The 18114-nt window shown below is 35.5% G+C and overlaps 1 protein-coding gene across 1 annotated transcript; it reads left to right on the forward strand.

Annotated features, from left to right (window-relative positions):
- The first annotated feature begins 14165 nt into the window (after positions 1-14165).
- Positions 14166-15361, forward strand: LOC145064169 (uncharacterized). Its single transcript, XM_079011674.1, has 2 exons — positions 14166-14475; positions 14850-15361. Exons 1-2 carry the CDS (start codon positions 14166-14168, stop codon positions 15359-15361), a joined length of 822 nt encoding a protein of 273 aa, XP_078867800.1.
- Positions 15362-18114: the final 2753 nt, after the last annotated feature.

The following is an 18114-nucleotide window of genomic DNA, read 5'->3' on the forward strand; positions in this document are numbered from 1 at the left end:
TGTGAAATAGGTTGAATGGACTCGACGAGTTTCATGGTCAAATCGACGAGTCAGATGAAGATTGGTTGTTTTTGGTTTTTGCACGGACTCGGCGAGTCAGCGAGATCACTTGACGAGTTAGTTAGGGTTTTCCCGACATTATGGAGACCACATAGACTCGACGAGTTGTTTGGAAACTCGACGAGTCAACTGGGGTTTTCATGATTTCCAGAGTACTGAAGGAACTCGACGAGTCATAGGACTACACTCGACGAGTTGGGTCAACATGGACTGTTGACCTTGACCGTTGGCTTTTACTTTGACCAAGGGTTGACCAATTGGACTTCTGGGTGTATTTTAGTAATTTGGAAATTTATGGAAGTGGATCATTGGTGGATGTAGGTGTCTGAGTTGGAGTTGTATTTGGGGGAGTTTGACATGATCATCTCGGGCTACTTGTGAGGTGAGTTGTCCTCACTATACTAACAGGGTCGAAGGCAACGACGCCGGCCCTTTTCGGATTTGTATTCGGGTTTATTGCATGATGATATAGGAAAATGTTATGTTAGTGACTGGTTAGGTCTGTATCCTGGTTATAGGATGTTACTATGTTAGTGATCTGTTAGATCTGCATGACTACTTGTACATGCTAGCTAGCGTATGATATTTATGTGCACATGATTGTTTGATTTGGGGTTAGGTTGAAGCGGACTTCCTTTGTGCTGAAGGCCAACATACCCATGGCAGACTGAATAGACTGCAGGCCCGGTAAGGCATACTAGTCAGGTCGAAGGCCCGACTGTAACAGCTCGGAATTTCAGGTATTGTTATATTTATGATTTTGGGTGTTTTAAGAGGGGACTCGGCGAGTTGGAGCTTAGACTCGCCGAGTAGGATCGCGGATCTGGTCGCGGGTTCGCGACTGGACTCGACGAGTCCGGATATGGACTCAACGAGTCTGCGCTGTTTAGCGAAAACCCTAACCGTTCAGGTTTGGGACGTATATGAGGGACCTTATGGCCGTCATTGTTCACCCTAGTCCTCTGAGAGAAACCCTAATTCGATTGTGAGCATCTGGAGCAAGGTAGAAGACCATTGTTGATTTTGGAAGTGTTGTTTTGCAAGGAAGAGGAGGCTTGGTTAAGGGAACAACAAGAGAAGCCACGTTCTGAGGATTGGGGACACAGAGAGCACGTTATTCAGGTAATATTTCAAGTTGTATTCTTCTATGTTGATGTGTATATGGATTTAGGGTTTATTGAACCCTTTTGTAGCTAGATTGAGTGTTACCTTAGTCCCCCAAGCGATTGGAACCCTGTATTGGGACCTTTGGAAGTCCAGAATGTCCCATGCCTGAGCATTTCGGGAATCAATGGAGGTTTTGGATTGGAATCCTTATGCCTTAGGTCAAAATGTAAATTATGAGTCATGGGGTGTATTATGAGCACCGAAATGAGGACCTTACGTGATGAATCAGTCTAGGAAGGCCAGACCTATGAATGGTCGGAGCAGATCTGATCTTAGAAAGCAGTTTGAGCGGTTGCATGGCATGGACTCGCCGAGTCCGATGAACAGACTCGGCGAGTAGCTTGAAGATTTACTGGGACTCGCCGAGCTGTTCTTCAGACTCGGCGAGTTGAGTCGGGGTGGCCCCGCGATTCTTCCAGGAGGAGCTCGTCGAGTCAAGGGGGATACTCGACGTGTAGAAAGGGAATCTTAGAGAATTGGTGAGGACGTCTAGACTCACCGAGTCGCCCTAGCACTCGTCGAGTCCGGTCAAGTTGACCGTTGACCGTTGACCGTTGATCAGAGTTGACCTATGTCTGACTTCTTAGGGATAGTCAAACTTAGAAGATAAAAGTGTTAATAAGAGATATATGATGTTATAGGGAGATTGTAGCCCGGCGGATCGAGCACGAGTGATTTCGGGATTTGCTAGCTTTCGATATTCACGAGGTGAGTCTTCTCACTATACTGTACCCGGAAGGGTTTGACTGTGTGACCGGAAGGTCGGATATGATATGAGATATATGTGCTATATGTGATAAGTTAATTGTTATACGTGCTATGTATGTTATGTGGGCCGGAAGGCGTTGTGTTGTGGACCGTAAGGTTGGCGTGGGTAGGACCGGAAGGTTTACCCAGCAGGGACGGAAGTCCCCTGAGACACATGGACCGGAAGGTCAGGGCCTGGAAAGGCGTATGTGCGTAAGTTGTATTTTGGGGAAACTCACTAAGCATTTATGCTTACAGTTGTTATGTATGTGTTTCAGGTACTAGCGAGGACCGTGGGAAGGCGCCGACGTGATCTGTACACACTGATAGATGTTTTATGATCTTGGGATTCAGATGATTTGTATTTTGACATGACACTTGAAATGTTTATGCCTTGTTTTGAATGAAAATAATTTATTTTGAAATGAAAAATTTGTTTGAAAATTTACGTTGTTACACCGACGAGCAGTCCGGATAGGCTGAAGGCCCTATGAAACAGTCCAGACGTGTCGATGGCTCGGAGAGCGATCCAGATAGACTGATGGCCCTGCGAGGCAGTCCAGTCAAGCTGATAGCTCATTATGCATGTTGTTTGTTTGTATGATACAATTATGGTTTGTATCGCTTTGGTATTTTGGGGGAACTCACTAAGCTTCGGGCTTATAGTTGTTGATTATGTTTCAGGCACTTCTATTGATCGCGGGAAGGCGAATGTGTGATCGTACACCTCCTTATATTTTAATGATTTGGTTCTGGGATACTCTAACATGAAACCATTTTGAAAAAAAATTTGTAATAATTATTGGTTTTTGAATGATTTAAAAATTTTTAAATTGGCATGATTTTATGGGTGTTATAAGTTGGTATCAGAGCCTTGGTTTGAGTGAATTGGAGGAAACACTCGTGTGTATGCAGTCTAAAACTAAGGACAAGATTTTCAAATGATTTCCAAAATACTAAAGGAGGATGCAAGTGTACGATCAGCCGGAGCCAGTAAATAGACCCCAAAATACCATACAGATTACTTGATTTTGTGATATGTTAGAACAACATGCTAGTACTAGGCTAGGGATCTTCAGGAATTTCATGATAGAATTGCCTGATTATATGATGACTGGTAGCCTAGGGTTTTTCCTTATATGAAATTGACATCATTGCTGTAGTTGCTTAGTATATGCATCACGACTGTACATAATTAAGATCTTATAGCCTGAGAATGTTTGATTTGGCCTTATTTCCTGTTCTTGTTTGATGTAGGGCTTAGGGTAGGATCAAGTATTCGAAAGTCTATAGGGTCTAGCGTTATGTATGACTAGCATACACGAGTGCTGCGGGGTTTCCTCCTTAAACCCTAGCATTGGCACCAAGCTACCTCAACTACATAAAGGCCTCCCTAGCACATAATTTCGTCCATGCATTCCCTCTAAGAGCCTTGAACGAAATCTTGGTCCCCCATGTCTCTCTTTCTCTCTCTCTCTCTCTCTGTATATATATATATATATATATATATAGTTTTCCTCTTGTTAGCTTGGGTGTGAACCATCAGAGGCACGACATTTGTGGTGCTTGCTTCCAAGAGATCTTCAAATGGAAATTTTAGTTGTTTGCTATAACAACTAAAAGGTATTTAACACTAAACCTTTTCTTTAGTATGTCCGACAATACCTAGGTATCCCTAGGGTTCTTATTTGATGTTCAAAGTTGTATGTTCAATTAGAGAAAACATAGATAAAGAATTATGGTTGCATGCACACATAGGATTTTTGTTTGTTATGCTTAAAATCCATTAGTGGTATCAGAGCCTTTGATTGTTTTCTATTGAATTGATTGCAATAATTGAATTGATCAAATTAGGGTTTATGGCATCTTAACCCTATCAGACAAGGATTTCGAAATTAGGGTTCCTTAGGCCCTAAGGTTTTGAAATTTAGGAAAGGGTTGAAACCCTTTCCCTTGCCCTTCAAGTTTCGACTTTAAGGAGGGTTCCTTGCCCCTCAAGATTTCGAAATTAGGCTAAGGATTTAAATCCTTAGCTTCCTCCCCAAGCATGGTAATTTCGAAATTGGTAACTCCTTGGATAGGTTTTCTTATTTTTTGTAATTATCAGTTTAATTGGTTAAATATGATAATTATAAAATTTGTTTATCCTTACCTGTTATTTTTCAAAATTTAGGGTGAGGACTAGGATTAAATTATCTTGATTAATTTAATTAGATATTCCTAAATTGATTTAACAAATTAATTAAATGTTTAACTAATAAATAATTATTAAATCAATTGGTTTAATTTATTAAATTTCGAAAATTTAATTTAATTTAAATTTAAAAAATTAAACCAAGTATTTTAAAATGTTTTAAAATACACCTTATATTATATGTAAAATTAAATATTTAATATTTACTATATGTATAAGACTAAGTCAGTCGAACCGCTAGTACACCTCATTCATGAAGGCAATCTATAAGGAGAGTTTAAGGAAGCGGCCTATAAAATGACCGTTATTGGGTATGCACTCTTACCCACTGCTCCCTTGATTGGTGGAGGGTCGTCAGCCGAACGGGTTTGATAGGACATAACCTCATTAAAAGTATAATGATGAAAAGTAACTAAACTATTTTCTAAAATCTCACTCTTACTTACTTTAGGTAAAATGTGAATTTGATGCTAATCCATGAAATTGCCCATTACACTTTATAAGTCGTTAGTGGAGTGCATGTGGCTAATCGGCATACTAATGTGGGACTAATAAAGAGTGGTAATGGGTGTATTGAACATTATCGTTGATTAATGAAGCACATGTGATTAACCAACACATTAAAAGGAGATGATAAACGACATCGAGAGTACCAAGCTAATCTGAATGGTTATTCACATCTAGTTTGTGATCCTCGGCATCCCAGTCACAAAAGTGATTCTCAGCATCCCATTACACTTTATAAGTCGTTAGTGGAGCGCATGTGGCTAATCGGCACACTAATGTGGGACTAATAAAGAATGGTAATGGGTGTATTGAACATTATCGTTGATTAATGAAGCACGTGTGGTTAACCGACACATTAAAAGGAGATGATAAATGACATCGAGAGTACCAAGCTAATTTGAATGGTTATTCACATCTAGTTTGTGATCCTCGGCATCCCAGTCACAAAAGTGAGAGCGTAATCAGGATTAAACATGTCATTGAATAGTTCAATGAATCTTAAAAGATCTAGGAGTTTCATGAGATTGAAATTGGTAAAAGATTTACCTACCTAAAATAGATTCGAATTTTATTACGACATCCCTCTTCAAAGATAGAATCGAAAATATGTATCCTATGTTTCATTTAAATTTATGGGTTAATAATTAATGATTAAAATCAACTAACTTGAATTCTCTTTTCTTCCATTATAGATGCCGAGTCAAGACAACAATGGTCTTCCTAATTCTTTTGGATATGTTTTTCCTCTACTTTTTGAAGATCACCTTCCACATTCTGATCAAGGTGAAATTATGTTCCTTTCTTCTAGCAATGATGGAACTGGATGTCATGCTTCTCCAATTCTACCTCATCATCCTCCTCTAGTGACTCTCCTCATGTCACAAGTTGAAAGATATGAAACTACTCAATCCCTATTGGCATGCAAGCATCAAGATGGAAATCCTGTATGTACGCATGTTCTGGAAATGAAATCATGCATTGACAAATTGGAGAGAATGGGTGTCGTTTTCCCAAGGGAGCAGGCCATTGATTTGGTTCTACTTTCGCTTCCTAAGTCATATAGTCAGTTCGTTGAGAACTTTTATATGAGCGACCACGACGTGCCCCCAATAGAACTGACACATATGTTGATTGTTGCTGGAGCAAAAATGCTTAAGAGCACAAGTGAAGCAAAAGTTTTTGAAGGATCCGAGTCCAAAATTTCCATGTACATTGATAATGGTGACAATGGTAGTCCAGAACAGATTTCTCTTCCCAATGGAAAGGGATCGGCCATGGTCAAACTGTTTGATCGTATGGTAAAGATAAATGTCGGTTCTGAGATAGTTCCATGTGTTAATCCTAAAAATTTTATATGTTTCTATTGCCAATTGGAGGGGAATTGGTTGCGAAGCTGCCCAGACTACCTGAAAGATCTTAGAGATGATAAAGTCAGGTCATATGACTCTACTTCGAGTGCATCCATTATCTAACTCCATTATCTTAACAAGTTCATATTCATAGATTCTTAATATATGATGTGATGATCACATTCTGATGGTATTGTAGGATCTAAGAGAACGAAGGAAGTTTAGGGAGAGTGAGCTAATTCTAATCATGAGAGATGGATTTCAGTCACATGTTCGATGATCAGAATTTGGAGCTGCTACTTAGGAGTTATGATAATTTAATAGACTACTTAGGAAATGTCTAGAAACATTGTTTTCATATTTTGGCATTGTAAGGACAAAAGTTTTCTGCTTATTATCAATAAAAGCGAGTTTTTGATTTATCTAGTTTATATTTCCTTGCAATGGCATTTATGAAAATTGCTGGTTACATTTCTATTATTAGCAATATTAATTATGGCTTTGATTCTTGTTATATCGTTTGTGGTATTGTCATAATTAACTAAGTGAAAAGGAATTCTGATCACCCAAGTTCCAATTTGAAAGAAACTTGGAGTCATGCAATTCGAATTGTGTGATGCATGAGAATCTTGATCTTTGGAAAATTATGACCATTTCATTGATCACATGTTTATGTGAGTCAAAATGAAGGACAAATGGATCTAGTACTGTTGATATGGACTATTCAGATCCACCACACATCACGATAAGTTTATTTGTCATGATTTACTGATGCTTCAGTCAACATGGTTGTGTTTATAAGATTAAGCATGATTCTGATACTTTGAAAAGATTCATAGAGTAACAGAACGAATAGAAGAATCTATTAGGTAGAAAGATAAAAGTTTCTCCAATCTGAAAGGAAAGGAGAATACTTTAGTATCGTGTTTTGTGATCATATTAATGATTGTGGAACTATATCACAATTCATCCTCAAAGGAGATATTAGTGCAATTGTTTGACTAAGTAGAGGAATCATATATTGTTGAAATGGTTCAATCAAGAGATGAGTCACACTTCGTCTTCTAATCAAGTTTTAGAGTCATACTCTAGTTACTACACATCGTATCTTGAAACTTATTTCATACTAAGTAGGTTTATAACACCTCATAAAATTTGGAGTAATAATGTTTTCTTACTCTAGCACATTTGGAATTAGAAGTTGTGATATTTTGGTTAAAACAAAGGATGAACTAAGGCCAATTCCATGAAGTGTTTCTTGTCTAGAATCCACACTAACTTTTGAATATTTGATGTTGCTCGTCAATGAATGTTTTTTAAGAGTGAAACTTATATGTCAAGAAGTCAGTAGGAGTCTTAACGATCTTGAAGAGTTTTAGGAGTCAATCAAGAATAAACCTTTTAGTTATCACTAGCACACGAGCTGAGGTTGATAACCTATTGTGTTAAGTTGATAACCTTTTAGTTATCACTATGTTACCCTAGAGCATCTGTCAGTATAACGACTTGTTATAATATTATTGTATAGTTTTGGGCAGAATTTCTACTAGGTATAATATCATTCTATGGTTTGTGTTGCATAACGACTAGGTATAATATTATTCCTAAAACATTAACACAGTAATTACCAGGCATAATATCATCCTAACGTTTCATGCATTTTATAAACTACATATATATTACAAATAATAATATTTTTTTAAATCGGTAATGTAGTATTATAACATGTATTCCCACCTCGTAAAACTTTTAAAAACTTGTAAAAGTAGGGTCGTGAACTCACCCTAGTAGTATGAATCGCGGTAATAGGGTAGCTTCGAGACTCGTGAGCTCGGAGACCTCTTGTGAAGTGAAGCGCATCGAACAGAGGGAGTGAGAGGCTTTGAGAGAGGTGTACAGAAGTGGGTCTACAAACACTTCTATTTATAGCAAGGTTTTTGACCGCGCGTCGTGCCTTTTAGTGTGCATGTTGCGTAAAGTGCATCGTGGCTCCAACTGGGCGTTGCCACGTGTCACTCTCTCGTTGGGCCACGTCATTGACAATCTTAGTGAATCATGCATCAGTGTGCATGCTGCGTATAGCACTCCCACATAAATGTTTTTGAAAATTTCATATCTCTTGCATACAAGCTTCATTCTTTACCCTCTTTATACCCACACAATGCTCTCGGCTAACACTACAACTTTCCTTTAGGCTATTTTCACAACTTTTAACTTTCATGTTTTGGCCTAACGGGGGCATCCATAAATGATTTTTATAAAAATTATAACTTCCCCGTGCATGCTCCAATCTTGATATTTTTCATCTCAAAATTCTTATATTAAGGAGTCCTATGACTTTCCTTTTTGTGACATTAGCCAAAACTTAACCGATCCATTTGTACTATTTTTACGTCATAAAATTATTTACGCGGTTGATTTTTATTTCTAGTAAAAACCATAAGTTCTTCATACGAAGTCAAATTTTTAGGAAGTTTATATTTTTGGAATCACGTTGCCGAGTACCTCCCGAATATTTTAACATGTCTCTAAGGTGACACGACTTTTCACGCACCTATTTTTGAGCCTCTTCGTCGCATTATTCATATATGTAAGGGTGTATTTGAATATATTTATCAATATAATGCAGTATTACATTGCTGCCTTATTACATTTATTTGTCTTAGCTAATTCCTAATGGCGGTCGGTGACGTGTTTTCTTTGGTTGTAACAATTTCACTATTATAGGGACAATTTATGAGGTTTTCTCTTATTTTAAAGAAGAAAAGTGAAAAAAATGAAATTTCATATGCAAGGGGTCCCATCCCATCTCTCTCTCTCTCTCTCTCTCTCTCTCTCTCTCTCTCTCTCTCTCTCTCTCTCTCTCTCTCTCCCGCATACCCCCACCCCTAAAACCATTCAAACAAACATATAATAATCATTCAACTTTGTTTCACATTACTTTTTCTCAAGCAAATCCCATGCAACAAAAATCTATAAGCTAGCATTTTTAAGAAGATGTAAAGGAAGATGAATAACCTATTTCCACCATTAAAACATATACACCTTATATAGACAAATTATCATATAGATAACCTCCTTCCACCGCCTTTGTTATGCTGATCTCGGAAAACACCACCGTCAAACTCATTGGTAACAACTTTAACAAGAAATACGGCAGAGAAGACAACCACTTTAACAAGAAATCGGTAACACCTTTAACAAACTCATTGGTAACAGCTCCTTGGATCCAAACACGGTAACACTTATTCCTCTTTATTCCGTCGTCGACAACAGATTTAAAAAGAGATCCTCCTCGACTTGATGATGTCCAAACGATTGTTGCCTGTTGAATTGAAATGGATTCACAGGGTTTATTCTGACATCTTGACTTTTGGATTTGCACTTTCACAGATTAACAGAACCAACGATGTTGCTATGGACATAAAATGTCAGACCCACGACATTCCAAGGCGACGCTGACATGGTTTTCGAAAAATTTGGCTGCTCCAATAACTAAAGCGGAGAACCTGTTTCTTGACCGGATCCTAGCGGATGATTTGACACTTTTCCAATGGCGGAGGCAATGTAGAAGGAGTGGGGTGTGTGGACCCCACTTAATTTATATTTTTCAATAATTTTTTAAAGGTTGTGACAACCTGAAATTTTCTATTCTGTTCATTCAAACACTTCATTGAAAGTCAAACTCATTCGTGCTATCATTTAGCACAATTTGGAGTTTATTTGAGCATTCTGAGCCTTGTACGCTTACGGGATAAGTGTCGGGGTTTATCTGCTGAAGATATAGCACAAAGAACAAGTCTAAATCCCCTTTACAAGGAGTTCACGGCCAACACATGGGAGTTTACGGCCGTAAACTCCATGTGGGCCGTAAAATCCTCCTATATGTTGATATTTTGGCCATTTGTTCCATTCTTTCACTTCCTTGGATGAAATCCTCTCAAGTACCATCCCGATCTTCGTCCCTGATCTTCAAAACTCGTAAGCTTCTTGTCTTAACTAGTTGATATCTTACATGAACTAGTGATCTTACATGATTTCATCCGTAAAATCATTCCATTTTGTAGATCTTCAAGTTTCACCAAGAACACACACTAGTGTTCTTGGCCAAAACCGACCATTCAAGCTCCTAGATCGTAAGTACTCTTGTTCTAAATCGTTGTACACTAGGTTTAACATGTTTAGGACTTAGAAAACACCAAGAACCATATGATCAAAGGTGTTTACGGCCAAGGGATGTTCTTGGGACGTAAACCCTTCTGAGTGAGGTTAAATGCACCCTAGTCCCTTACCAAGCCATGGATACTAGTCTAGATCATATCCTTGATGTACTTAGGACCTTAAATCATCAAAAGACCATGAACCATTAGAGTTTACGGTCGTAATCACATGGAGAAATGGTCCATGGGCCGTAAACTCCATAAAGGAGTGAAATGATGCCCACAATCACTTCCAAAGGCTTAGACATGAAGTAGGAATGTTTCTTTATGACTTATAGGCTTGAACACACAAAATGGTAGAAGTAACATGAGTTTACGACTGTAAACTCATGAGTTTAAAACCGTAAACTCCAAGGGAGTTGGTCCCAAAGTCGTAAACTCATAAGGAGTTTACCTTTAGACCCTAAACTTAAAACCCAAGTCCTACAACCCTTAGATGCAATCCTTAGGACTTATAACACTTAAATCAAGTGTTTAGCATGTCTTAGGATGTCTTAACTTGTCTAAATAGTGCTATAATCACTAATTGGATATATACATATGTCTTTATATGTTATTAGGATCATTGTGTGTGTTTAAGTCTTCACTTGACACCAGGCACTTGTCCGACACTTCCATACGATCCACTCACTGCAGGTGAGTTCATACCCCTTAATTAACCTTTAAATGTTTCTAAATGTTTATAAATGCTTTTATGAGGGGAATACAAGTTGAATCATGCTAGTTAGTACATCAATCACATGTGATTAATAACTAGCATTCAAATGGATTTACTACAGTTTTAGCTATTTTAGGAAACAGATTACTTCAAATAACTTTCTCAAACGTTTTTACATGTTAAAACTCTTTATCAAATTGTCTTACATACTATATGTTTCCTTTCAAACTCGGTTACAATTGTGTTTCAAACAAAGGTTTTCTTATGCTTAAAATTGTTCTTATCAAACAAATTGTTTTCAAATTTTTTTACAAACTGACATCAAGTCATCATTTCTTAGTTATTAAATCTTTCAAAGGTTTTACAAAACTTCTTTTATACTTTTATATTGTCAAATGCGTGCCCATATATGTATAGTTATATAAGTAATGTTTAAAGGACTTAGGACGGCTAGCTCACTTTATTTCCTTTTCCTCGTTGGGATGTGGCCTTAGGGTATCGGTTATTCGTTCGAATGTCGTCTAAATATTAGTTATATATCATGTATACATATATAGACAAAAAAGTTCCATTAGTCAGTTCAGTACCTTTGGGTAGCAAAGGCATACTTCGGTTATATACGTACATTACTAGTAGCTATAATAGGTATAGTTAGGAGATACTACTTACTATTCTAAGTACAAGGAATCACACAAGAGTCAGTTCATTCATGAGTCTATACTAAATACAATACATACTATATAAAGAGATACAATTACAAAAGTACAATTAATGTAATACTAATACAATACATACGTTATAGAGATACAATACACGATAACATAAGAGAACACACAATAAAGAGAAACACGGAGGAAGATACAATACACGACAAGGTGCTATAGCATGGAACAATTACAGGATCTAACTATACCAATGAATCACTAACGCATTGTTCTAAACAAAAGGCGATAGTTATATTGGGTATACATGATCATAATAATGTGGATGTTCACGGCTTGCGATCATTGCAGGGGTCACATTTGGTTCTCAGAATCTCTTGATAGGGGAGCGTTTAGTATGGGATCTAGCCATCACATTATACCTTAATACTCAATTAAGGCAATTAGTACAATAGTAGTCACTTATTACAAATACTACAGTACTTACACTTTACATACGACAAGTACAAAAGGATACAATTCCAGTTAATATATTATTATTACCTTTACTTTGTGTCATATTCACATAATCGATGAGGTAGATTAGATTTGAATAATAATAGTTGTACAAGGAAAAACCTTCACTTAAGTAGAGGTTCAAACTTTCAAAACAGTCGGGTCTTGGTAGAAGGCTACTTTCAAAACAGTTAGGTCTTAGTAGAAGACTACTTTTTATACTAGTAGGAAATATGGGATTTTCTAGGGTTTTCAAACGTTTACAATTACTTACAAACATTTTTGTACTTATACAAACTTTTTTTCAAACGTTTACAAGTCTTTCCTTTACAGTTTTTTACAAGTCAAAGACACATAAATACTTATGAATTCACCAGCTTTATTGTTGATACTCGCTTTCAAAATAACTTGTATTCTCAGGTCACAAATAGACAGGTACGACGACCAGGTTTTGTGAAGATGGAGCAGTCAAGACTCGTCTTTTATTTTGATTATTCATTATGTTGTTTATTACTATGAAAGAACACACTTTTAATTAAAATTATACTATTAATGCAATGGACGATGTTGTTGCTTGTTTACTACTTTACATTGTTGTGATACATTACATGACGTCCTCCGCCCCAGAACGTTTCCGCCGTTGTTGGTTTTGGGGTGTGACAAAGGTGGTCCCCCCCCCCCCTTTGACTTTAGATGGCACCCACTACTTCCATTGAATACCCAAACCACGTTTCCTTCTTCATTTTTTTAATTTATCGTCTTCTTTCTTTTTAACCTAGCCACACACAGCCTCCACCAAATCAGATTCTGACTCTGCCGGAGATCAGAAAGGATATTGTCGCCAGAGTCAGATGTCGACTACTTGAGTGTGCCTCCGACCTCCGACCTTCGCTTCCCTTGTTCTCTCTCTCTTTCTAGCTCGGTAAATCACTACCTTTAAATATACTTTGATTTTATTAGAGGAAATTGATTTCCGTTGGTTTAAAAGCTTCTATGTTGGTTTGTGGAATTGTTACTCTTATTTTTTTTTTATTGAAATCAGTTAATATTTGGTTGTATTGTGAAATTTTGGATTTTTGTGGGTAAATTCAAACAATGCCGATAGTGAGTGTAATTGGAAATTTTTAATTTTTGTTTTGGGATTAGTGGGTGGATCCATAACTTGTTTTGTTATTGTTAGCAAGAAAAAAAACTTAAATAATATATAGTTTCGTTCGTTTGTCCCCTGTATGTCCCTGTATGCATTATGAATTTGATTCGTTTCATAGTTAAATATAGTAGATTGCCAATTGAGTTTTATTATATCAATAAATTATAAATTGTTAATTTCTATTAACTGATAAATGGAAAGATATCTAAAGACAGATTTCAATCGATGATGCATCTTCATCCGGGATTGCTTCCAATGAAATTCCTCAATCTAGCTCTATTCCATCAGTGCCGGTTGAAATTGATTTGAGTGAAACACCTTGGGATCCATGTGATAGAATTTTTTTCAGATTATCACCTTAATCAAAGAGATGAAATAAGGTGAAAATATTTGATTAGAGGACCTTGTCAACCACGTGATCATACATTTCCAACAAAAAAGATAGGAGGTAGGACAAGGCGTTTCAATCTGGCTTGGTTTGATCATCGTCAATATAGTAAATGGTTGGAGTATAGTAGAAAAACAAATGAAGCCTTTTGTTTGTGTTGTTACTTCATTAAAGATGTGACAAGTAAAAGTGGCGGCGGTGATGCTTTTGTAACAGAAGGTTTTAGCTGTTGGAATAAACCGGAAAGACTTAAAACTCATGAAGGCAATTTCACTAGTTCCCATTCCATAGCACTTAAAAAATGTGAAGATTTGATGAGACAAAATCAATCTATTGCCACTGCTCTTCATAAACAATATGATGCTATAAGGAATGAACATCAAATCCGATTAAATGCTTCCATTGATACTTCTAGATGTTTATTAAATTGTGCATTGCCTTTTCGTGGTCACGATGAGTCTGAAATGTCTCTTTTTAGAGGAAATTTTTAGAAGTATTGAATTTGGTTCGGGATCAAAATGAGAGTGTATGGAAAGTTATGTTACAAAATGCTCCGAGGAACAATCAAATGGTGGCTCCATGTATTCAAAAAGACAATGCTCGTTGTTTTGCACAAGAAGTACTTAAATCAATTTTTGAAGAAATTGGTGATGATGTTTTTGCTTTATTAGTTGACGAGTCCAGCAATATATCTAAAAATGAGCAAATGGCAGTGGTTTTACGATATGTTACATGTGGGATTGTTAAAGAACGGTTTATTGGTCTTGTTCATGTGAATGATACATCTGCATTGTCTTTAAAATCTGCTATTGACTCTTTATTTTCTGAATATGGATTGAGTTTGACGAAGATCAAGGGTCAAGGGTATGATGGAGCAAGTAATATGAGTGGAAACTTTAATGGTTTAAAATATTTAATAATGGGAGAAAATACGTCTGCATATTATGTTTATTGCTTTGCTCACCAACTTCAGCTAGTCATTGCAAAAAAAACATCACGATGTTGGAGTCTTTTTTGATATGGTATCTGTTCTAATGAATGTTGTGTGTGCTTCTTGTAACGTACATATATGATGCGCGAAAGTCAAAATGATAAATTAGAAGAATCCATCAGACGTGGTGAAATTGAAACTGGAAGTGGATTAAACCAAGAACTTTCTCTTACTAGAGTCGGAGATACATGTTGGATATCTCGAATCATCGTTATTATGAGTTGTTTTGTTTTAACATGGTTTTGGATATGCAAATTCAAGAGTTCGGTGATCGTTTTAATGAAGTAAGCTTCGAATTGCTTATCTGTATGACGGGTTTGAATCCACATGATTCATTTTGTGACTTTGACCCATCAAAGTTACGGAAGTTGATCGATTTCTATCCACATGATTTTAGCTATAAAGATAGGTTGGATATTCTAAATGAACTTTCAGTTTACCCCAATCATATGCAACAAGATGGAAGATTTGCAACTTTGAAGAACATATCCAACCTTGCTAAAGTGATGGTGGAAACCAAGATGCATCAGTTCTTTCCTTTGATTTATCGTTTAGTGAAATTGTCATTGGTTTTGCCAGTTGCAACCGCAACGGTGGAGAGATGTTTTTCTACGATGAAGCTTGTAAAGTTGGATTTGCGGAATCGGATTTCAGATGATTTTCTTAATGATTGTGTCATTTGTGCGGTTGAAAGAAAAGAATTTTCAAAGATTACAAATGAAAATATTATCAAACGTTTCTTAGCTATGTGTCCTCGTAGATTTCAACTGTAAAATGACATTTAGTTGAAGGTTTTAATGTTATTCTACTTCTTCGTAAAAAAAATATTATTATTAATTTCAATTGGTCAACGGTCAACTATGCACCCACTCAACTTCCGGGCTAGATCCGCCACTGCACGTTTCTCCAAAGCGATTTCCCCCCATGAGTTGGGTTTTAAAGATTTGTGAGAGAGATCCAATGAGATTGATGACGATAATGAATATTGCAAGAGAGATCTAATGAGATTGATGACGACGGCGAAGTAAATCACCGGTAAGATCAAAAACGACATTGGGTTTTTAAGAATTTGAATTGAATCTCAGAGGAAACGGCATCTAGTTTCTTAGGATTTTGACCCATCATGATCAAGTTAAGACCTTTTTTAGTTAATCAGACAATCTATTTCTTCATATTGTTTTTTCCCTTTAATCTGCCAATAGATTTTAGTTACCATGTATTAGTGATGTTGAGGAAGATATCTAGATGATTGGTTCAACTCATTTGCAGATGATGGGTTCTAGGATGCTTATAAAGATCTAGAGAGAGTGGGGGGGGGGGGGGGGGGCCTTGCATATTAAGTTTCATTTTTTCTTTTTTTTTAAATAAGAGAAAACCTCATAAATGGTCTCTGTTGTAGTGAAATAACGGAAATGTCCTTCACTTAACGGACAAAATATGACAAAGTGAACAATAAGGACCAAACATCAAAAAATTTTAAAGCACAGAGACCATCTGTGAGATTTTTAAACTTAAGGACTATATGTCAGATTTCTAGAAAGCAAAGAGACCATTTATGATGTTTTTTCTTTTTTCAACAATATGTTTATTATTTTAATTATATTACGAAGAATATTATAAACAACTCAAGTATACTTTACATAATTTCAAAACTATTTGGTAAATTTCATATATATATATATATATATATATATATATATATATATATATATATATATATATATATATATATATATATATTTTTCTTATTGTTTATAACCAAATATTGATAAATTATAAATTTAATCACTAAAACGACCAAATCTATTGAAGTTAACCGATTAAATAATCATCATCTTAGAAAATTTAACAAAATGAACATGTTGTTTGCTAGATTAACAATTTTATTTATTATTATTTAGCAATTATTATGTAATTATTTTATACAAACGTTTTTAAAAATCATATCATCACAATGATTTTTATATTCGATTTACATATAATTAAAACTAAATAAAATTTTGATTTAGAATTTTTTTTTAAAAGAGAAAATATTTTTAGTCGAATTTTATTTTGGTATCAAATTTAAAAATCAACGATTGAAAATCGAAAATTGAAAATTCAAATAAGAAACATTTGAATCAGTTTTAATCCATGTGGTGTAGATAAATAGTATCATTAAAATGATTTCTATATTTGCTCTAAATATGTGGCATATCTTATATGTTAAACAACAATTTGATTAACAACCGCAAAATTAAATATAATTTAAATGAATAAATATAATATGTTTAACAAAAAAAATCACTTGCAATATAGTGTCATATGAGGTGTATTCTTAGAACAATTATTGTAGTATGAAACTATTTTAAGTTCGTAAATTCAATTTATTTTAATTTCAGTTTATTGCAACATCATATAGATATTAAAAGACAAACAAATTTCTTATTAAAGGTTGCGGCCGTTTGGTCCACCCTTCTGCAAAAAATTGCAGATGTGGTCTACAAACTTTAAGCGTTTTCGCTTTGAAAAAACAAACGAACACCTAAGTGGTACATATATATATATATATATATATATATATATATATATATATATATATATATATATAGAGAGAGAGAGAGAGAGAGAGAGAGAGAGACTTACGGTGCTCCAAAACAATATCAAGTGTTACATAAAGATCAACGACATAGAGATGTTTCAATATAGAAGACTTACAAAGATTAAGATGCAAATAAGCGTGAAAAACCGAAATCAATCTCGAATAGATAAAAGTCCAATAATCAATTTGAACATTCAAATACATACCAGCAAAGCAAATTTGCTAAATGATAGACCATATAAACTCGAAGTTAGCCTTATAAATAGTAAACCTAGACCTAGAAAACAACAAAAGTAAACAATAACAACCTAACCTTGCTCACCGATGATTCTTACACAAACTATTAGATCAGTGAAGAAACCGAATAAATTAGACAAAGAATGTCACCCAAGAGGGATGAAAAAACCCTAACTTGTTCTGTAACTCCAACTCCGGATGCCACCAATCTTTCGCAAAACAACTAAGAAACATTTGCACACATTTGATTTAACCAAACAATTAGAGTTAATATGATATCATAAATGAACACTATAAACCCTAGTCGGTTTTTGTAAAACTAAAAAATCAAAAATGAAATCGGAATCAATGCTTCGCCCAAAGCCATAATACCATGTTATAATTAAAACCACAAACCTTCAACACTTCTTAGATTAAAACTAAGAACGATAAAAACAAATCACAACCAAGGTTAGGAAAAGAAATTCAAAGGCGGTACACCACCATGTACAAATTGTCGATGGAGTGTTTTTATTTGTTGATTCTAGGATTTGTTTTTTGTCTGATTGCCTTAATATAATAATTAAGGTCTACATATTAATGTTTGTTCTCAATAGCCAAATTACACGGTCTTGCTGTATTGTATCCCATGTTCACAGTTCTCATCACTATTTCTTTCAATCGAAAAATGTAAACCCCGAATAATTTCGATAATAATGATGTTGTGAG

This window comes from Lactuca serriola, chromosome 7 (genome assembly GCF_051521515.1).
Source record: "Lactuca serriola cultivar US96UC23 chromosome 7, Lser_US96UC23_V15, whole genome shotgun sequence".
In the NCBI taxonomy this organism is placed as follows: domain Eukaryota; kingdom Viridiplantae; phylum Streptophyta; class Magnoliopsida; order Asterales; family Asteraceae; genus Lactuca; species Lactuca serriola.

Coding starts and splice junctions, on each gene's coding strand:
- LOC145064169 (XM_079011674.1), top strand. CDS start 14,166: ATGGTGGCTCCATGTATTCAAAAAGACAATGCTCGTTGTTTTGCACAA. Junction 14,476..14,849: donor TCAAGGGTATGATGGAGCAA/GTAATATGAGTG, acceptor TGCAAATTCAAG/AGTTCGGTGATCGTTTTAAT.